This window comes from Pristiophorus japonicus, chromosome 18 (genome assembly GCF_044704955.1).
Source record: "Pristiophorus japonicus isolate sPriJap1 chromosome 18, sPriJap1.hap1, whole genome shotgun sequence".
NCBI classification, from domain to species: domain Eukaryota; kingdom Metazoa; phylum Chordata; class Chondrichthyes; family Pristiophoridae; genus Pristiophorus; species Pristiophorus japonicus.
In genome coordinates, this window is record NC_091994.1 from 92,490,750 (window position 1) to 92,512,124 (window position 21,375).

Here is a 21,375-nt window from a genome sequence, read left to right on the forward strand (position 1 = left end):
CTGCTCGGAATGGCTTCTTGACACCCGAGGCTGTGCATTTACCCACTGAGCGCCCCCCCCCCCGGTGCAGGCAGTGGGATGTCACTGTCATATTTTCAGAAGGCATTCAATAAGGTGCCACACAAGAGATTGTTGCACAAGATTAGGGCTCATGGGATTGTGGGTAATATATTAGCATGGATTGAGAATTGGTTAATGGACAGAAATCAGAAGCAGCAATAAACGGTCATTTTCTGGATGGCAGGTTGTAACTAGCGGAGCACTGCAAGGATCAGCGCTTGAGCCTTAGCTATTTACAATCTATATCAATGACTTGGATGAGGGGACGGAATGCAATGTATCCAAGTTTGCTTAGGATACAACTCTACATGGGAAAGTAAGCTGTGAGGAAGGCACAAAGAGGCTGCAGAGTGTTGTAGACCGTTTAAGTGATGATATTGCTTCAAAGGTTCACAACTCTGGAATTCTCAATGCCAGAGGGCTGTAGATGCTTAGTCGTTGAGTATATTCAAGATAGAGATTGATAGATTTTTGGCTATTAATGGAATCGAGGGATATGGGGATAGTGCGGGAATGTGGAGTTGAGGTCAAAGTTCAGCCATGATCTTATTGAATGGCAAAGCAGGCTCGAGGGGCCATATGGCCTACTCCTATTTATGATGATCTTGTCTCTCTCTTTCTTCCAATGTTTTATCCTGAGCCATGAATAAAACTCCGAGTGAGACTGCACCTAATGCGATGTTTAGAGTCAACTGTGGTAACGCTTCAGGGACTTGAGCGAGGAGAGTAATGGGGAACGTTCCCAACGTTCCTGGGCTCGGAGATGGAATGGGTTTATTGCAGGAGGATAGTGGATTAGTGCTGTAATATTTCTAAACTTTGGGCGGTCGGATATTGGAGGGTTACAGTCCCCCGGTCAGCGGGGTGTGAGAGTGGGGGGGTGGTGGTGAAAGAAAGGGCATTGGAAGGTTACAGTCAGTGGGGTGAGGGGGGTGTATTTGAAGGTTACAGTCAGGTGGGCGGGGGGGGGTGGCGGCGGTGCGGGAGGAAGGGCATTGGAAGGTTACAGTCAGCGGGGGGAGGGTGGGGAAGAGAGTGTTATCGGAGGGTTACAGTCCCTGGTCAGTGTGGTCGGGGGGTGGGTATCAGGGTTACAGCCCCTGGTCAGCAGGGTGGGGGAGGGGGTATCGGAGGGTTGCAGCCCCAGTTAGAGGGGGTTGAAGGGTTGCAGTTGACTGATCGTGAGATCACATGCTCCAGTCAGTATCCTGACTGATGGTAGATATTGTGAACATTTCCTGTGTTTAGTCTTTACCCACTGACCGTGATGCTGTGATGGTTCTGAATGGAAATAAGGAAGAAAGAACAAGGGCAGTTAGTAGTACTGAGTGTCATGTCGAGGGTACATGGGAGGAGTGAGCCATTCATCCCCTTGAGCATATTCAATTAGATCATGGCTGATCTGTACCTCCACTCCATTTACCTGCCTTTTCTCCAGATCTCTTGATACCCTTACCCAGCAAATATCCATCGATCTCAGACTCTCAAATTTCAGCTGACCCCCAGCATTATATAGGTGGTGGTTTATATGGAGATAATGCAATGGTGGGAAGGGGAAGTTGTGAGTCAGTTATCCAGTTTCTGTAAAAAAAATCTACTTCTACATCTGCCATTGCAATTCCTCAATTTATGTCAGGCCCTTTGAGAAGGAAGCAAAGCGGATACTTCCAGTTATTCGGGCCGGGCTGTCTCACTGCTAGCTTTCCTGGGTCTACCACCAGCTCCGGGGTTGGTTCCGCCCCTCTCCCTCACTCAGCGAGCCGGTCCTGGCGGGAAGCTCTCATCTCCCGGCTGTGTCAGCGCCTCGCAGCCGCGCCCCCCCCGGACTCCCTTCAGGTCTGTCACCATTGCCGCCTCCCCTCCTCTCCAGCCCAGTTCTCTTACCTGTTCGTTCTCCTCACCTGCCCCCTGTTTATCCATTGTATCCATTTTCTTGCTATCTGTCTTGCCCTGTTCCCCTCTCACCCACCAGTGTCTGATTCTGTCTGTTCAACTGTGGGGCACATCACTGCGAAGCCTGACATTGTCCTAAACCTCATGCCCACACATGTGTTTTCTAACACGGTTAACTGGATATTGAACGGAGGCTGATTTCTTCACCTCCCTTGTTCAGGGGCGCTGTGAACAATTGTATTCCTCTCCTCCTTCCTCTTCCTATTCTTCCTCTTCCTCTTCCTCCTCCTACTCCTCTTTCCCCTCCCCCCACCGAAAAAAAAACTCTGTGCCAGATAAGCTTAGCTAATTTAGCGGAGACTTGGGCCTGTCCTGCTCGGTATGGCTTCGTGACACCCGAGGCTGTGCATTTACCCACTGAGCCCCCGGTGCAGGTAGTGGGGTGTCAGTGTTATCTTTTCAGAAGGCATTCAATAAGGTGCCACACAAGAGGTTGTTGCACAAGATTAGGGCTCATGGGATTGTGGGTAATATATTAGCATGGATTGAGAATTGGTTAATAGATAGAAATCAGAAGTAGCAATAAACGGGTCATTTCCTGGATGGCAGGTTGTAACTAGTGGAGAACTGCAAGGATCAGCGCTTGAACCTTAGCTATTTACAATCTATATCAATGACTTGGATGAGGGGACGGAATGCAATATATCCAATTTTGCTGAGGATAGAGATTTACGTGGGAAAGTAAGCTGTGAGGAGGGCGCAAAGAGGCTGCAAAGTGCTATGGACTGGTTAAGTGATGTGACCGATGAGACATTTCTTCAGAGTTGTGCATCTTTGGAATTCTCTACCCCAGAGAGCTGTAGATGCTCAGTCGTTGAGTATATTCAAGCCAAAGATTGATAGATTTTTGGATATTAATGGAATCAAGGGATATGGGGATAGTGCTGGGAATGTGGAGTTGAGGTCAAAGTTCAACTATAATCTTATTGAATGACGGAGCAGGCTCGAGGGGCCGTATGGCCTACTCCTGCTCCTATTGATTATGTTCTTGCCACTCTCTGTTCCTTCCAATGTTTTATCCTGAACCATTAATGAAACTCTGAGTGAGACTGCATCTAATGCGATGTTTAGCGTCAACTGTGGTAATTCCTCGGGGACTTGAGTGAGGAGAGTAATGGACAACGTTCCCTTTGCTCGGAGATGGAATGGGTTTATTGCAGGATGATAGCGGATTAGTGAAGTAATATTTCTAAACTTGGGGTCGGTGGAATATTGGAGGGTTACAATCAGCGGGGTGTGTGGATGGGGGAGTGGGGAGTGGGGGGTGGGGGGGGAGTCGATATCGGAGGGTTACAGCCCCGGTTGGTGGAGGTGGGTGGGAGATTGGAGGTTTACAGCCCCCGATCAGTGGGGTGGGAGGGGGGAATGGTATCGGAGGGTTGGATTGATGATTCTGAATGGAAATAAGGAAGGAAGAAAGAACAAGGACAGTTAGTAGTACAGGGTGTCATGTTGAGGGTACATGGGAGGAGTGAGCCATTCATCCCCTTGAGCCTGTTCAGTTAGATCATGGCTGTACCTCCGCTCCATTTACCTGCCTTTTCTCCAGATCTCTTGATACCCTTACCCAGTGTAGGGGTACAAAGGAGGCTTCTCTCCTAAGCTGGACTAACTGATATAGTTAATCAATACCTCGCCCTTCTGTTGGGGTTAAAAGGAAGGCTTCTCTTCCCCGGGGTGGATTAACTGATACAGATAATCGACACCTCGCCCAGCTCCCACTGTATAACGACCACGGAAGTAAACAAACGGAACCGCAGGTTTACCGGTTTAATTATGAGCAATGCATGGGAAGGTTCAATCTAAAACCTACGAAATACAAGCGGTTTCAAGTACAATTTATACAGGTTTTGGAGAGGAGCACTCTCTTACAAAATCCTCGATAGGTCTAATTCTATCAGCGAAGTTACATTGATTTGTCGACTCTTATCAAACTGTCTGAGTGGTATATGCAATTGCCCATCTTCTATGGTGTTCCATGACTTGCACTTTGCCACAGTATAATAGATGCCTAAACTGCCTTCCATATCTCTTCCTCAGAGACTTCTGATCAACAACTGCTGATTTTGCTGTTTAAGTATCAGAGGTTACGGATTCAGTTTAATGCGTTATACATTTGTGCTATACCTACATAAGCAAGTGTTACATACATAGGCAATTATACAGACCCTCCTAATACTGATAAGTTCACTACCTTCAGCATAATTCTGACCACCTATTTGCAACTCTTACAATTTATCCCTTACAAATTCCCCCCCTAATGGCCCTTAGCGAGATGCCCAAGATAGGCCATTTCCCAATTAATTCCTCATGGGTGAGCTTCCAGGGTTGTCCTTTCGCTTAGGTAGCGCTACTTCCCGAGCTGCAGCATCTACCTGTTGGCTTTCCCATCAAGGTTATACTAAATAAATCCTTTCTGCCGAACTGTCCGATTTCCCTTTATTCAATGTTTTAACTATAGTACGGGTTGGGCCTGCCTCTTGCGTCGGTTACACCTTTTTATAGATAATACTAGCAAGGTGAGTTCCCTTGCACTACAACCAGTACCTTTAGTCCAGCATAGTTCGTGTATAAGTCCTTTTTCTGGGTGTTTGAATTATGCCCCGCTTGGGGTATCCTCTGTTTCTTCTATCTTTCTGCCACTTGAGGTCTTCTGTATTCTGCCCCACCTGGGGTATCTTCTATGTTGTCGAATGGTGTCCAATTCAGTCAAGTTTGTTCCTCTTTCAGTTCGAGTGTCGGTTTTCCTTGTGGCTCGATGGCCTTCGCATAACCTCCTCAGGTAATGTACATTGTCCCGTCGATCTTTCCTCTTCTAGCTCGAGGTTATAATAAACCTGTTTATATCTGTCTCGTCAAGCGGAGTAAAGCAGAAGTCAATATCCATCTCCATTTCCTCGTGGGACAGCGATAATTTTGTTGTCCTGTGTTAGGAGGGGTGATACTCAAGGTGCACACGTCCAATTGGTTAAATCCACAGTCATCTTTGATCATTCATAGTGGATCTCGACATAAAGCAACTTGGTTATTTTTATAGCAATCATCTATGCTGAGACTCTTAGTACTGTTCTCTTCAGTTACATTTCTGGTTTGTCATGGTACCGCACGTGAGTTTGATTTCTTATTTCTCCTAAATTGTTTGGTATAGAGGATCTCCCTTTGTCACATCATACTGTGTTATAGATAATACAAAACCTATTGTATTTAAATGTCCGGTTGCACATCTGGCCTTTGGGATCCAAGCATGATCGTTTCTCCGCACCTCTCAGGCATGAGTCATGTTTTTGTTCAAGGTCCAGTTGGTAAATACATCAAGTGTTATCCAATCTGGCACCTTTCCATTCTGAAGCTGCTCTAGGTTATGTTGTATTCCATTGAGCAACCATGCTCCATATCCTGTACATACTAGTTCTGTCTGTATGGTTTTACTTAAGTTCCGTTCTGCTCTATTCATCGAATTTATAGTTCTGGCGTGGTCTTGCAATGTGTGGGCCACTTGTAATAATTCCCTTTCTGCGCCATCACCCAGTTGTGCCTGTATTTTTTCATTATCCTCATCCCTTTCCAGCAATCCTTGAAAGATTCGTGTTAGAGCGTTAACTCGATTATCTATCGTGTGTAGGTCTATAGTGTTTACCGCCGCGTACCATTTCTAGTATTCCTCTTTTTTTTTCCCCAGTCCCGTTTTTTACCTGACCCTTTTTCCACATTAAACTTCATGGTTTTTGATTCAGCGCCTTTAAGTGCTCGCAGGGTCCGGTTTCTATACAGGTTTATAGTGTTTAACCCGCAGAAGTTGGGGGTGGATATAGTGTTTAAATTTAGGAATACATTAATTATTCGCTGACGTACCCCGATGTGTATCTTAAATAGAAACATAGAAAATAGGTGCGGGAGTAGGCCATTCGGCCCTTCGAGCCTGCATCGCCATTCAATGGGTTCATGGCTGAACATGCAACTTCTTATCCTTGGTCTGCCTTATCAATCCCCCTTTTGGCCCAGTGTTCATAGTTGGACACGTTTGTGGCTCTGGGGGTGTGATGGTCGGGGCTCTGGTAGTGCTCACTGTTGCTAAAATAGTGGGTGGGGCCGTGGTGGTGGGTCTATCTTGGGAGATATCCCTCCACCACCATTCATAGATGTTGAGCAAAATCTGCACCTCCTTCCCCCGGTGCAGTATGTTTGTCCTTCCTGATTATAAAACACCCGTGGTCTTATTCCCACTAATTATTGGTCCCATATTACTGGCCCATCCCCAATGTTCTTTCGTTTCCTCATTACGTTTTATGCCCGTTATTTAAGTCTACTGTTGCTCCGTGCGTCACCATCAGTGTTTTTGATTATTTTTAAACTAATGTCGCCCGAGTCCCTGTAATACAGGCCTTGCCGTCCTTCAGCATGTTGTCCTTGATATGAGGCTGCGTTACCCACGTTGTTTCCACGAGCACTAGAGTCCTGCAAAAAACAATATTTCCTGGTTGTCACCAGTTAGTTAGTGGCCATGTTTTTTTTTAAACTGGGTCCAGTGTTTCCACTTGCCGATACCCCTTATAACTACCATAACTTACCATTATTACCTGATAGGGTCCGGTCTATTTGGGTGCCAGCCTGGACCTCTCTGGGGTAATCACCTGACTGCCTATTTGGGGTGTTTGGACCTTCTGTTCCTTAGTGTCGTTCTCCAAGTCCTTGATTTGCTAATCTTTAGCCTGTGTCTTTAAATCATGTAACTGCTTACAGAGTTCCATTACAAATTTCAGTATCCTGTCTTTTTTTTAGTTCAAAGGGTGTCAGTCCTGTCGTCCGACGAGGGGTTGCCTTGAGCTTCATTAGTACTCGGGGTATTCTGCCTACCCATCCCTTTCCAGTCTCTGTGATATGGAATATTTTTGCCTGATCCCTAGTAAAGCGCAGCCCTGTTCCCTGTGAAGTGTGTACCTTGATTTAAGACTACTGTAGTGGCATTATTTCTTCTGTTAGGATCCTGGTCACGGTTTCTGCTGAACAATTTCTAGTGGTGAAAGCCTCTACCCACTTCGTAAACTGGTCAGTTACTTCTCGGCAGTATGTCTTCCTTTTGTTGCTGGGTAACGGTCAGTAAAATCTATCTGCAAGTTTTCCCAGGGTCTTTTCAGTTGGGGCTGATGTCCCATTCTGACCTTTACTTTCCCCCCCTGGGTTGCATTTTGCACATATCATGCACCATCTACAGTGGTCCTCTATATCTCTACCCATTTCCTTCCACTACCAGCATCTGAACATCCACCTCATCATGTTGGTTCTACCTATATATGGACATATGCGTGGTATAAATTTAATCGGCACCCCGGATGCATTCCGGGGCCACCACATCCCCATTATTTCTTCCCTATCCCGTCGGTCCCTTGTTGGGCCCCTCTTTGCTTCCACCCCTCCTTTTCCTGTGGAGTGGCTTCTCTCTGTACCTTAAGCATGTTTACTTCCTCAGGCCCGATAATCTGACTTGGGCTTCCCCGGCCAGTGTACCTGTCTCTGCCACTCGCTTGGCTGCTTCATCTGCCCATGTATTCTCCTGTTGATGTTGATGGCACACTCTTGGGGTAGGAGGGAGGCTTCCACTAATCTTTTAATGATCTCCTCATGTTTAATCGGCCCTCCTCCTGAGGTCATGTATCCCCGTCTGCTCCAGGCTATCATATTATCATGCAAAAGCATATCGACTGTCTATATAGATGTTTACTCCGTTTCCCCTAGCCAGCCTCAGAGCTTGAGAGAGCCACTAATTCAGCCACTTGAGCTGATTTTGACCCTCTTCAAACCTTCCTTCCTTTTTGACCTGTCCGCTGCTATCTACCATGGCCCGTCCATGGTGTCCCATATAGCGCCGAGACCCATCTACATATAGATCCATGTCTGCCTCCTCAAGCCTGACTACTTCCCTCGTCTGCACATAAGAATTAGGAACAGGAGTAGGCCACCTAGCCCCTCGAGCCTGCTCCGCCATTCAACAAGATAAGATCATGGCTGATCTGGCCGTGGACTCAGCTCCACTTACCCGCCCGCTCCCCATAACCCTTAATTCCCTTATTGGTCAATAATCTATCTATCTGTGACTTGAATACATTCAATGAGCTAGCCTCAACTGCTTCCTTGGGCAGAGAATTCCACAGATTCACAACCCTCTGGGAGAACAAATTCCTTCTCAACTCGGTTTTAAATTGGCTCCCCCGTATTTTGAGGCTGTGCCCCTAGTTCTAGTCTCCCCGACCAGTGGAAACAACCTCTCTGCCTCTATCTTGTCTATCCCTTTCATTATTTTAAATGTTTCTATAAGATCACCCCTCATCCTTCTGAACTCCAACAAGTAAAGACCCAGTCTACTCAATCTATCATCATAAGGTAACCCCTTCATCTCCGGAATCAGCCTAGTGAATCGTCTCTGTACCCCCTCCAAAGCGAGTATATCCTTCCTGAAGTAAGGTGACCAAAACTGCACGCAGTACTCCAGGTGCGGCCTCACCAATACCCTATACAGTTGCAGCAGGACGTCCCTGCTTTTGTACTCCATCCCTCTCGCAATGCAGGCCAACATTCCATTCGCCTTCCTGATTACCTGTTGTACCTGCAAACTAACTTTTTGGGATTCATGCACAAGGGCCCCCAGGTCCCTCTGCACCTCAGCATGTTGTAATTTCTCCCCATTCAAATAATATTCCCTTTTACTGTTTTTTTCCCCCCAAGGTGGATGACCTCACACTTTCCGACATTGTATTCCATCTGCCAAACCTTAGCCCATTCGCTTAACCTATCTAAATTTCTTTGCAGCCTCTCTGTGTCCTCTACACAACCCGCTTTCCTACTAATCTTTGTGTCATCTGTAAATTTTGTTACACTACACTCTGTCCCCTCTTCCAGGTCATCTATATATATTGTAAACAGTTGTGGTCCCAGCATCGATCCCTGTGGCACACCACTAACCACCGATTTCCAACCTGAAAAGGACCCATTTATCCCGACTCTTTGCTTTCTGTTAGCCAACCAATTCTCTATCCATGCTAATACATTTCCTCTGACTCCGCGTACCTTTATCTTCTGCAGCAACCTTTTGTGTGGCACCTTATCGAATGCCTTTTGGAAATCTAAATACACCTCATCCATCGGTACACCTCTATCCACCATGCTCGTTATATCCTCAAAGAATTCCAGTAAATTAGTTAAACATGATTTCCCCTTCATGAATCCATGTTGCGTCTGTTTGATTGCACTATTCCTATCTAGATGTCCTGCTACTTCTTCCTTAATGATAGTTTCAAGCATTTTCCCACTACAGATGTTAAACTAACCGGCCTATAGTTACCTGCCTTTTGTCTGCCCCCTTTTTAAACAGAGGCGTTACATTAGCTGCTTTCCAATCCGCTGGTACCTCCCCAGAGTCCAGACAATTTTGGTAGATTATAACGAATGCATCTGCTGTAACTTCCGCCATCTCTTTTAATACCCTGGGATGCATTTCATCAGGACCAGGGGACTTGCCTACCTTGAGTCCCATTAGCCTATCCAGCACTACCCCCCTAGTGATAGTGATTGTCTCCAGGTCCTCCCTTCCCACATTCCTGTGACCAGCAATTTTTGGCATGGTTTTTGTGTCTTCCACTGAAGACCGAAGCAAAATAATTGTTTAAGGTCTCAGCCATTTCCACATTTCCCATTATTAAATCCCCCTTTTCATCTTCTAAGGGACCAACATTTACTTTAGTCACTCTTTTCCATTTTATATATCTGTAAAAGCTTTTACTATCTGTTTTTATGTTTTGCACAAGTTTATCTTCGTAATCTATCTTTCCTTTCTTTATTGCTTTCTTAGTCATTCTTTGCTGTTGTTTAAAATGTTCCCAATCTTCTAGTTTCCCACTAATCTTGGCCACCTTATACACATTGGTCTTTAATTTGATACTCCTTTATTTCCTTGGTTATCCACGGCTGGTTATCCCTTCTCTTACCACCCTTCTTTTTCACTGGAATATATTTTTGTTGAGCACTATGAAAGAGCTCCTTAAAAGTCCTCCACTGTTCCTCAATTGTGCCACCGTTTAGTCTGTGTTTCCAGTCTACTTTAGCCAACTCTGCCCTCATCCCACTGTAGTCCCCTTTGTTTAAGCATAGTACGCTTGTTTGAGACACTACTTCCTCATCCTCTATCTGTATTACAAATTCAACCATACTGTGATCACTCATTCCGAGAGGATCTTTTACTAGGAGATCGTTTATTTTTCCTGTCTCATTACACAGGACCAGATCTAAGATAGCTTGCTCCCTTGCTCCTATTGGGCTACACTGATGCTCCTTTCCCTGCGTAATGATCCATCCTGCAGGGTTGTTACAGTTGTCTTTTATTGTTACCGTCCTTTTTGGGGAGCGTGGGGGGGGGGGGTGGGGGGTGGGTTAAGAGCATGCTTCCCACCTTGCCCTTCGCATGTCAGATACCATTTTTAGTCTTCCTGTGTTAAGCAATTCTACTAGGGTATGCTGACTATGTGTCCCAACATTACTATGCCACTAGCCTATGCCTGTCCCCATGTAATGATCTTTACTGTGGTGGGTATAGATGTGGAAGGGCCTATTCTGGTCGGGTAATCCCAGGGCTCTGGAGCACTTGTGAGAGCTTGTTTTAACCTTATAACCACAATTTCCTGATCTTGGCATTTCTGCAGTAGTTGAATAACCCTCGTACCTGCCTGACCCTTTTAATGGTTCCTGGCCTGGGCATTGATTGAATTGCTTCCTTTCTGTCCTTGGGCATCTATCATATATCCTAGATGTTACTTCGCTCCTTCCCACCTGCACCTTCCTAGGATTTATTTTTAATCCTGCACTCTGTATAACTCCTAGCACTGTAGTTGAAGCTAGTACGTGTTGTTGTTCTGTGCTGGAGGCAATAAGGATATAATCCACATACTGCAAAAGGGTGTTCCCTTCTTTGCCTGTTGCGGACCTTGGCTTCCTGTGCCTCTTCCCTTACCTTCGACATGTTCTGCCCATTCCAAAGTTTCATCGTAATCATCTCCTATCTTAAATCCTAACTTAATTATCTTTTGATGTGTCTCTCCTAGTCTGTCTTTAAACATTTTCAAGAATGCTGCATCATTTTTGTCGTGGCCATCAGCCCCAGAGTGGTATTTGTATTCAATCCACTTTCGTTCCCTGTACTCCTCCATCCTTTTGCCTGCATTTTGAGTCACAGTATTCTACTCCAATCTTTTATCAAAATTCTGTATTTCTACTATTTTGCTTTAGGGGTTGGTAACTTATTCAATAGAATTTGTCTCTCCTATGGGCTGAGGGGTACCTCCTGTATGGTAATGTGGGCTGCTCTACGTCCGTTGGTGGGAATGGTGATAGTGCGTATCGGTGCCACTGATAGATAGCCATTATCATGTGCCGGGGCCACTCTACTCCGCACCCGCTATCCCAGTCTGGTTTACTGTTAGGTTGGTTTGTGGACTACATTTACCCACCGTGGGGTACATTGGCTCTATTACTGTAGGTGATGGTGCTATGGCTGTGCACTGCACTATCCGTCTGGTCCTGTCTTTATCTCTTCCAGCTTATTTATCTTAGCTTCTAACTCTTGAATTTATTTTCTGAGTATCTATCTGTCCTCTGTAGTAGGCGAGTATTATTACATAGGCTTTCTTCATTTTATTTTTATTCTGACTATCCTACCATTTCCTCTGTCTTGTCTGGTGAGTCTTCTTTCTTTTATTAAGAAATCCAAATGAATAATGTCCAGTATAAAACAGCTGTCAATAGAAAGGGTTAACTCCTTTACAAGTTTGTAAGAAGGCCTGACGTCATTACGTGACTTCGCGTAATCATCCGAAAATTTTTCTCCAAGTCTTTGTGCTTTCAAAACTTGCTTAGAAATTAGGAATCCGTTAAAACAGCAGAAATCATTAGTAAAGTTGTCATAATAAAACCTTCTCATTGGGAAAGACAGCATTTTAGATTAAACTCCAATTTCTCTCAACTTCCAATTCAAATACTTGCCAAATATTTTTTCATTGATTTAAAACGAGACCACACATTTTTAATAGTTATTTTGTTTACTGAAATCCAATTTTCACACAAGCTGTATACATTCCAGCATTTCGTTTTTACAGTCCTCTTCACTGAGCAAATCTTGTGTTTTATTTCTCTCAGCATAAAACCTAAACTTCCGTGCCGGTTCCATCTTTTTTAAGAATTCTCTAATTCCCAGTTTTTTTTCTTTCTTTGCTGAGTTCACATATCTTAGATTTTTTTCCCCCTTTTGAATCCGAACTTAATTTTTTGATGACCTTCCTCTAGTCCATAGTTAAACATCTTTGTTTCTCTTTCTCGGCACAAAACTTCTGTGTCGAGTTTAACTCATAAGATTTTATATTTAAACCAATATTTTTTTCACAACCAATTTAAATCTCCTTTTTTCAAATTAGGTTTTGTATTTTAATGATCTTCCTCCAGTCCATTTTCCTAAAAATCTTTGTTTCTCTTTCTAGTAGCTGCAGCTTTCAAGGTCACATTTTTATCTTTTGATTTAAAAACACACTGTCCTTTGTAAATTCAATTTAAATCTCCTTTTCTTTTATCGTAAACACTTTTTTTTCTGAATTAGACGTTCAATTTTTCTCAGCTAGCATATATACCCAGGACCCTTTTGGTCCATATTCCAGAGACCTCCCTTGGTCTTCATTTTATCCCACTGGCCAGTTTTCCTAAACATCCTGGGGCCGCTCCCCCCTTTTTAGGTTGTATTCCTTCTGGTTTGCGCTGTGCACGATCAATACCGGCTTCTCCGTGTTATTACCGTGTCACGCTTCGGGACATACATCTTATTTTTCATCTAACAATCACTGGGGTCCTCTCCCCCTTAGGTTATATTCCTTTTTCAGGCAATACACCTATTCCCAACCTTGGTTTTCGTCCTTCCGTGGTTTGCTATAACTTGTTCTACAGATTACCCCTTCTAATTTTTTATACAGCTTACCTCCTTCCCCATCAATGCTACAGCTGCAGGTGGTACAAAATCATATTCACTGCCAAAATCATACTCACTGTCACATCATCCAGGTCGGAGTGTCTATATCCTGCCGATTACGCCAAATGTAGAGGTACAAAGGAGGCTTCGCTCCTTTTAAGCTGGACTAACATATAGTTAATCGATACCTCGCCCTTCTGTTGGGGTTAAAAGGAAGGCTTCTCTTCCCCGGGGTGGATTAACTGATATAGATAATAGATAATCGACACCTCGCCCAGTATAACGACCACGGAAGTAAACAAACAAAACTTCAGGTTTACCGGTTTTATTACGAGTAATGCACAGGAAAGTTCAGCCTAAAATCTCCGAAATACAAGAGGTTTCAAGTACAATTTATACAGGTTTTGGAGAGGAGCACCCTCCTACAAAATCCTCGATAGATCTAATTCTATCAGCGAAGTTACATTGATTTGTCGACTCTTATCAAACTGTCTGAGTGGTATATGCAATTGTCCATCTTTTATGGTGTTGTTCCATAACTTGCACTTTGATACAGTATTATAGATGCCTAAACTGCCTTCCTTATCTCTTCCTCGGAGACTTCTGATCAACAGCTGCTGATTTTGCTGTTTAAGTATTAGAGATTACGGATTCAGTTTAATGCGTTGTACATTTGTGCTATACCTACATAAGCAAGTGTTACATACATAGGCAATTATACAGACCCTCCTAATACTGATAAGTTCACTACCTTCAGCATAATTCTGACCACTTATTTGCAACTCTTACAATTTATACCTTACACCCAGCAAATATCTATCGATCTCAGACTCAAAAATTTCAGCTGACCCCCGGCATTATATGAGTGGTGGTTTATATGAGGATAATGCAGTGGTGGGGCGGGGAAGTGTGGCCTGTTGTGAGCCAGCTGTTTAGTTTCTGTTTTTAAAAAAAAATCTTTCTCTACAACGGAATTCATCAATTTATGTCAGGCCCTTTGAGCAGAGATAGCAAAGCTGATACTTCCAGTTATTCAGCTCTTGATTGACTGGTATTTAACTGGACTGGAATTAATGCAAAACTTTTTTTTTGGTGACAGACTATTCTGGGAGAGACACAGGAGGAAGAGGATGAAATTCTGCCACGGAAAGATTATGAGGTATATAAGTGAACTGGTGCCGGGGAAGTGTGTATCCAACCATCATTTGTTCCTGTCTGTTGCACATCTGCTACATATAATCTGAGAAAGGGAACCAACCACGGCAAGACGCCCTGTTTTTTGTCACTCATTTTCTTCCTTCTTTCATTTTTGAGTTTCCCCAGCCACACACACTCACCAGCTGGGAGCTCAGACAGATTTATCTGCTCCCACACTTCTGTTGTGCCACAAGACTCCATTCAAGAGAGATTTTTGATGTACCATTCGGCCACACAAGTGTCTGTTCGAAGACCAAATGATTTAATGTTTTAATAAACCCCAAATCAGATAGAAGCTCTCTCTTTGCTCAACAGATGTTCTTTCAAACTCTAAGCTGGCCTCATCTTATACCCATGGGGAAGGAGTTCTGGCACATGCTGTCTTGAATAGATTAGTTACCGTTAAGTTTTCTGATGCACAGTATTGCAATCTGAATATGGACAAACTCCTCTTTAAACATGAATGTGCATTTGCATTTACAATTCTAATCTTTACATTGACAAGTGCTCTGTGTGACTGATATTGCCGCAGATCTGGAAGACAGGCTTTAGGTGTCTCACAAGCACCACATTACGGCAATGATTTCAGAAGAGCAGCAATAGGGAGCCACAATAAATTGGTACATTTATACTGTGCAACAACATAACCTGGAAACAGAGTATTCTGATAGTTCACAGATAGAATACCCAGGAGTGAGTTACAGGCTGGGATCTAATTGAGGGCTTTGGGTGATTTATATATAGAATAACAGATACCTGGGAGTGAGTTACAGGCTGGAATATCATCGAGGGGTTCGGGTGGTTTATATATAGAATAACAGATACCCGGGAGTGAGTTACACGCTGGAATATCATCGAGGGGTTCGGGTGGTTTATATATAGAATAACACATGTCCGGGAGTCAGTTACAGGCTGGAATCTAATCAAGGCGTTCGGGTGGTTTGTATATAGAATAACAGATAGCCAGGAATGAGCACAGTCGTCATTTTCTTGGTTCAGGCTATCAAGCAATTTAAAAATGACTTGAACCCCCAAGATTAAATCATGACTTTTAAGTGAGTTGCTGCTTTTTATATTATGTATAGTATTATTAATGATTACGTTGTCTGCAGATATTTTGATTCTGATTTTGGTCAGTCCTGGTGCTGGCAGTGGCTCAATGTCTGCTCGTTAACTGTACTTTGGATGGAATCCTCACTGCAAGTTTCGTGATTGTAGTGAAATGACAGTGCAGTCGCAGTGGATTCCCGGTTTGTTCCGCACCTGTTGGAAACTTTCTAAGTATTCTTTTTGGTGTGCTGATGGTTTCTCGTTTCTTGGCAGAGTTTGGATTATGATAAGTGCATCAATGAGCCATACCTGGAGGTGCTGGAAACGCTGAATAACAAGGTACACCGAGAAACACTTTTTGTGCCTTTCTTATCCTGAACTTAGATTAATGCAACCTCACTGCCTTGACAGCACTTTCACTGGTTCAGATATCTGTGTATATTTAGTTAATATATTTAGCCCAGGATAATGAACAGAAAGTCTTTCTTCAAAATTTTCCTTGGCTACTGGATCTGTTCTGTGCCCCTTCAAGGTGTTATCTTCAGAAAGTAGCAGAGCCTAACATCAAACCTCGTCTCAGGCAATGACTCTCCAGCAAATTTATTGAACAATGGCCATATCTATTATGTCTCAATATCTTTTGCATTTTCTGTCAACAAAGCCTTACTTTCTGCTATTCTGTGTCATCGTTTTCCCATTATAAATCCCTATGACCCCAATTAGAATCGAAACCACCTCTATAAACATTGTCAGTCTTGACTCAGTGGGAGCACTCTTGCATCTGATTCAGAAAGTCATGGGTTACAGCCCCACTACAGAGACTTGAACACAGAATCTAGGCTGACACTCCAGTACCAAGGGAGTGTGGGAGTGTTGGAGTGGCGATATTTGGATGAGGGGTTAAACCAAGACCCCTTTGCCCGCTGAGGTGGACAGCTGATCCCAGCTCACTGTTCAAATAAGAACAGGGGCATTCTCTTGGTGTCCCAGCCAAAGTTTACCCCTCAACCAACAGCACTGAAAGAGATTATTTGGTCACTTGTCCCATTGCTGTTTGTGTGATGTTGCTGTGTGAAAATTGGCTGCATTTTTTTTACCCTACTTTACAATAGTGACTAAACTTGAAAAATTCTTCATTGGCATTGAAGCACTTTGTGATATCCTGAGGCCATGAAAGAAGCTATATAAATGGATGTTTATTTTTGCACCCTGGACGCCGATGATGCTGTATTCTTTTTCTCCACAAATCGCTCTGAAAAGTTGATTTGCATTTTTTTTTCTCAGTAACTGAAATTTCTACAATTCAAAATAAGTGTTTAAAGGAATCTTTAAAAAAAATCAAAAGTGACATATTTCACTATAACATGATTAACTTTATCTATGGAATAGTCTTTGTACCTTTTAATGCCTTCATTAATGTTTTCGATTTGGAGGCTTCATTCTCTCTCAAAAGCTTGAACTTAGACTTGATATTTTTGCCCAAATCTGTGAGTTGCATTTGGAGCACACAGCCTGAGCGTGCGGGCAGCTGCCTAATTTCCCTGGTGCATCTAGTTACCTGTGCTAAAGGAATATTTATAAACTAGGAACAGGAGGAGGCCAATTAGCCCCTCAAACCTTTTCCGCCATTCAATTAGATCTTGGCTGATCTGTACCTGAACTCCATTTACCCACTTTGGTTCCTTAACCCTTAATAGCTCTGCCGAACAAAAATCTATTAATCTCCGTTTTGAAATTTTCAAATTTGGGGAAGTGGATTCCAGATTTCCACTGTCCTTTGTGCGAAGAAATGCTTGCTGACATCACCCCTTTCGTATTGTGATTGAATTAAATATTACTAAACTAAATAAACCAAAACATAAAAAGAAAATATTGGAAACACTCAGCAGGTCAGTCAGCATCTGTGGAGAGAACAGATCGGTTAACATTCCAGGTACAGACCCCTTGATACACACCTGAAGCATGAACTGCTTCTCCCTCCACAGATGCTAACTAACCAGCTGAGTGTTTTCTGTTTTTACTGCCAAACTAAAACTAGACAAAAATACTTCCCTTTTGTCACAATGCAACCCTACCCCACTGCTGTTCAGTCTGCTTTCAGTTTGCTTTGATCACTGTGTGCAGCTGCTGTCGTTAACTTTTGTTTCATTTAAACAGAGAGTCAGGAGATACGAGCTGGTGAAATGGATCCTCGTATTTTGTATCGGTGTCTGCACTGGTTTGGTGAGTGGGTTCTTGGTCACACTGCGAAAACATGTGTGTATTATAAAATGAGAGCAAGACAATGACTGGCAATTTGAGTAGCTGCTCCTTGGCGGTCAGTCATTCTGTTGAATGGAGTGCCTCACCTTCCCAGTGTTGGACAACGGACTTTCACTCTCCTGGTATCAAAGCGAGAATGGCATTGTTGTGGCATGGGGCAGACCGTGAGTGGGCACTGGGTTGCTAACCCTGGGTAATGATCACCGTCATTAGCCTCATCCTTCCACCCTTTGTATTTCACAACTATGAACTTTCTGGACAGACATGTTGGCCTGGGGTGATTTTCCTCCCAGTCTGGGGGAATGGTACTATCATTATTCCTCTGGGAGTGCAGAATTCCTGTATATTTCACATCATTATTTGTCACTTCATGATTCTGCAGATTGTTGGTTATTATGTTCGTTGGTTTATACGTTTGTTTTGAATTTAAAATTCGCATCCTTTTTTCAAATCCCTCCATGGCATTGCCCCATCCTATCCCAGTAACCTCCTCCAGCCCGACAACCCTCTGTGATCTCTGTGCTCCTGTAACTCTTGCCTCTTGCGCACCCTCTCTTTTAATCACTCAACCATTGGTGGCCATGCCTTCTGTTGCCTAGGCCCCAAGCTCTGGAATTTCCTCCCTAAACCCCTCCACCTCTCTATATTTCTCTCCTCCTGAAGACACTCCTTAAAACCTACCTCTTTGATCAAGCTTTTGGTCAACTGTCTTAATATCTCCTAATGTGGCTTGGTGTAAAATTCTATGAAGTTCATTGGGACGTTTTACTAAGTTAAAAGCGTTATATAAATGCAAGTTGTTTTGTGTTACAATAAATGAAATATGCACGTAAGTATATGCTGTTAACTCAGGTGCTAATATTCTCATTTGCACAGTGTCCAGCGAGGAGCATTTGTCCTGAACAGCATCTCACCATCCTGCTCTCCTCCCCCGCCCACCCATCCCTCAACTAGCTGTTAATATGTGTTATGTGTAAGATATTGGACTTGTGTTGCTGTTCCCTGAATGACTACGATACAGATCTACACATACCGAGTCCCGCTATTTAAACGTGTTCCCACTGAAAAGTCGTGTGTTTATGTTTAGATTTAAAGGGAATCTCTCCATGCATGAGGGTGGCTTTGTATTGACCGCACTGAGGTCCCTCTCCAGCTATGAGATGGTGTGACCCCCCCGCCTCCCCACTCCACGTTCTGCACTTGCTGCCTTCTCCTCCAAGAGAACCTCGCGATAATGTTGCTGGCTTGGGAGGGTGGGTCACATGATCCTGACAAAGAACGTGCATTTATATAGCACCGTATCCTGCTTTTCAAATGTTGGGATACTTCTCAGTGCTTCACGTACAGTGAATTACTTTGAAATGACTAATTAATTTGCTCTCGGTGGTGTTGGTAATGGGAGGAATGTTGGCCGGAACATCAAGAGGGACTGCCTGGGATCTTCAATATTTACTTGAAGTGCTTGATGTCTCATCTGAAAGACGGCACCTCCAACCGTGCAGCATTCCCTCTGTACTGCAGTGGAGTGTCAGCCTAGGTTATGTGATCAAGTACTGTAGTAGGGCTTGAACCCATGATCTAATGACTCGGGCAGGAGTGCTACAAACAGCCAAGCTGACACAGCTTTTCTGTTAAAGGGAGATGCACTGAGGGGCGTTCGGAGACAAATAATAAACTGTCAGCCACCGTTTGTGGTGATTAGATTTCATTAACTGTTTTTAAATGACTGTTTCGCTCTGCTTTGTTTCAGGTTGGGCTCTTTATCGATTACTTTGTTCATCTCTTCTCCGACCTCAAGTACCAAATTATTGGGCAATGTATCCTTTCACTTGCAGTAATGTCAGGACCTGGAGAATGACTCGAGGAGAATCAGTGTGAGAGAGAGAGAGAATATAGAATGACAGATAGCCAGGAGTTACACGCTGAAATCTAATCCAGAACTAGCCAAGCTATTCCAGTGCAATTATAACACCGGCATCTAACCAACAACATGGAAAATTGCCTAGGTATGGTCCTTTCCACCAAAAGCAGGACAAATCCAATGTGGCCAATTACCACCTTATCTGCCTACTCTCACTCATCAGCACAGTGATGGAAGGTGTCATCGACAATATTATCAAGCAACACTGACCAATAATCTGCTCACTGATGCTTAGTTTGGGTTCTGCCAGGACCAGTTGGCTCCGGATCTCATTACAGCCTTGGTCCAAACATGGACAAAAGAGCTAGAGTTGAGTGACTACCCTAGATGGCAAGGCAGCATTTGACCAAGTGTGGCACGAAGGAGCCCTAGTAAAATTGAAGTCAGTGGGGATCAGGGGCAATCTCTCCAATGGCTGAAGTCATACCTGGCACAAAGAAAGATGGTTGTGGTCATTGGAGGCCAATCACATCAGCCCCAGGAGATTGCTGTAGGAGTTCCTCAGGGTAGTATCCTAGGCCTAACCATCTTCAGCTGCTTCATAATTTACCTTCCCTCCATCGTAAAATGAGAAGTGGGGATGTTCGCTAATGATTGCAGAGTTTTCAGCTCCATGCGCAATTCCTCAGACAATGTAACGGAACCAAGGCGGGTAGATGGAGTTGAGATACAGGTCAGCCATGATCAGTTTGAATGGCGAAACAGGCTCAAGGGGCTGAATGTCCTACTCCTGTGCCTATGTTCTCTTGACATTCATTGGCATTACCGTCGTCGAGTCCCCTGGGGGCCATCATTGACCGTGAACTGGACCAGCCACATAAGTGCCGTGGCTACTAGAGCAGATCAGAGGCTGGGTATTCTGCAATTAGTGGCTCACATCCTCACTCCCCAAAACCCCTCTACCATCTACAAGGCACAAGGCACAAGTCAGGAGTGTGATGAAATACTCTCCACTTGCCTTCGTGAGTGCAGCTGCAACAATACTCATAAAGCTCATCACCATCCAGGACAAAGCAGCCCGTTTGATTGGCACTCCATCCACCAGCTTCATTATCCACTCCCTCCACCACCAGTGCACCGTGACTGCATTGCATACCATCTACCGGAGCCACTGCAGCAACTTACCATGGCATCTTCGACAGCACCTCACAAATCCACTGCCTCCATCACCTAGAAGGACGAGGGCAGCACCTCCGCCTCCAAGTGCCCATCCAAGTCGCACACCATGCTGACCTTGCCAGCAACGCCCAAATACCAGGAATGAATGAATACAAAAAGTGTGGAGTGAAGAACAGAGATCATGCGTTCCCTCCCCATGATGAAAGTGCTGGAAATTGCCTCTCTCTGATGAAGATGTGTTGGTTTTTTCTGTCCTTGCCAAGAGTTCCACGTTTTCCATATTTTGCTCTAAAATTTTTGAGTTCTTCTAATGTGGCTTCCATGATAGACTAGAAAAGAAAAGGAGGTGGGATAGCGTTGCTGGTTAAAGAGGAAATTAATGCAATAGTAAGGAAGGACATTAGCTTGGATGATGTGGAATCTGTATGGGTGGAGCTGCGGAATATCAAAGGGCAGAAAACGCTAGTGGGAGTTGTGTACAGACCACCAAACAGTAGTAGTGAGGTTGGGGACAGCATCAAACAAGAAATTAGGGATGCGTGCAATAAAGGTACAGCAGTTATCATGGGCGACTTTAATTTACATATAGATTGGGCTAACCAAACTGGTAGCAATACGATAGAGAAGGATTTCCTGGAGTGTATTCGGGATGGTTTTCTGGACCAATATGTCGAGGAACCAACTAGAAGGCTGGTCATCCTAGACTGGGTGATGTGTAATGAGAAAGGACTAATTAGCAATCTTGTTGTGCGAGGCCCCTGGGGAAGAGTAACCATAATATGGTAGAATTCCTTATTAAGATGGAGTGTGACACAGT

At 44.0% G+C, this 21,375-nt stretch overlaps 1 protein-coding gene across 3 annotated transcripts in view; it reads left to right on the forward strand.

Annotated features, from left to right (window-relative positions):
- clcn6 (chloride channel 6) overlaps positions 1 to 21,375 on the forward strand; it is a 72,735-nt gene that overhangs the window by 688 nt on the left and 50,672 nt on the right. For all 3 annotated transcript variants that reach the window (XM_070860363.1, XM_070860364.1, XM_070860365.1), the window contains exons 2-5: positions 14,109 to 14,168; positions 15,530 to 15,595; positions 17,414 to 17,479; positions 19,269 to 19,335. In XM_070860363.1, the coding sequence (XP_070716464.1) occupies positions 14,109 to 14,168; positions 15,530 to 15,595; positions 17,414 to 17,479; positions 19,269 to 19,335 (259 nt within the window). The remainder of the gene's footprint in view (positions 1 to 14,108; positions 14,169 to 15,529; positions 15,596 to 17,413; positions 17,480 to 19,268; positions 19,336 to 21,375) is intronic.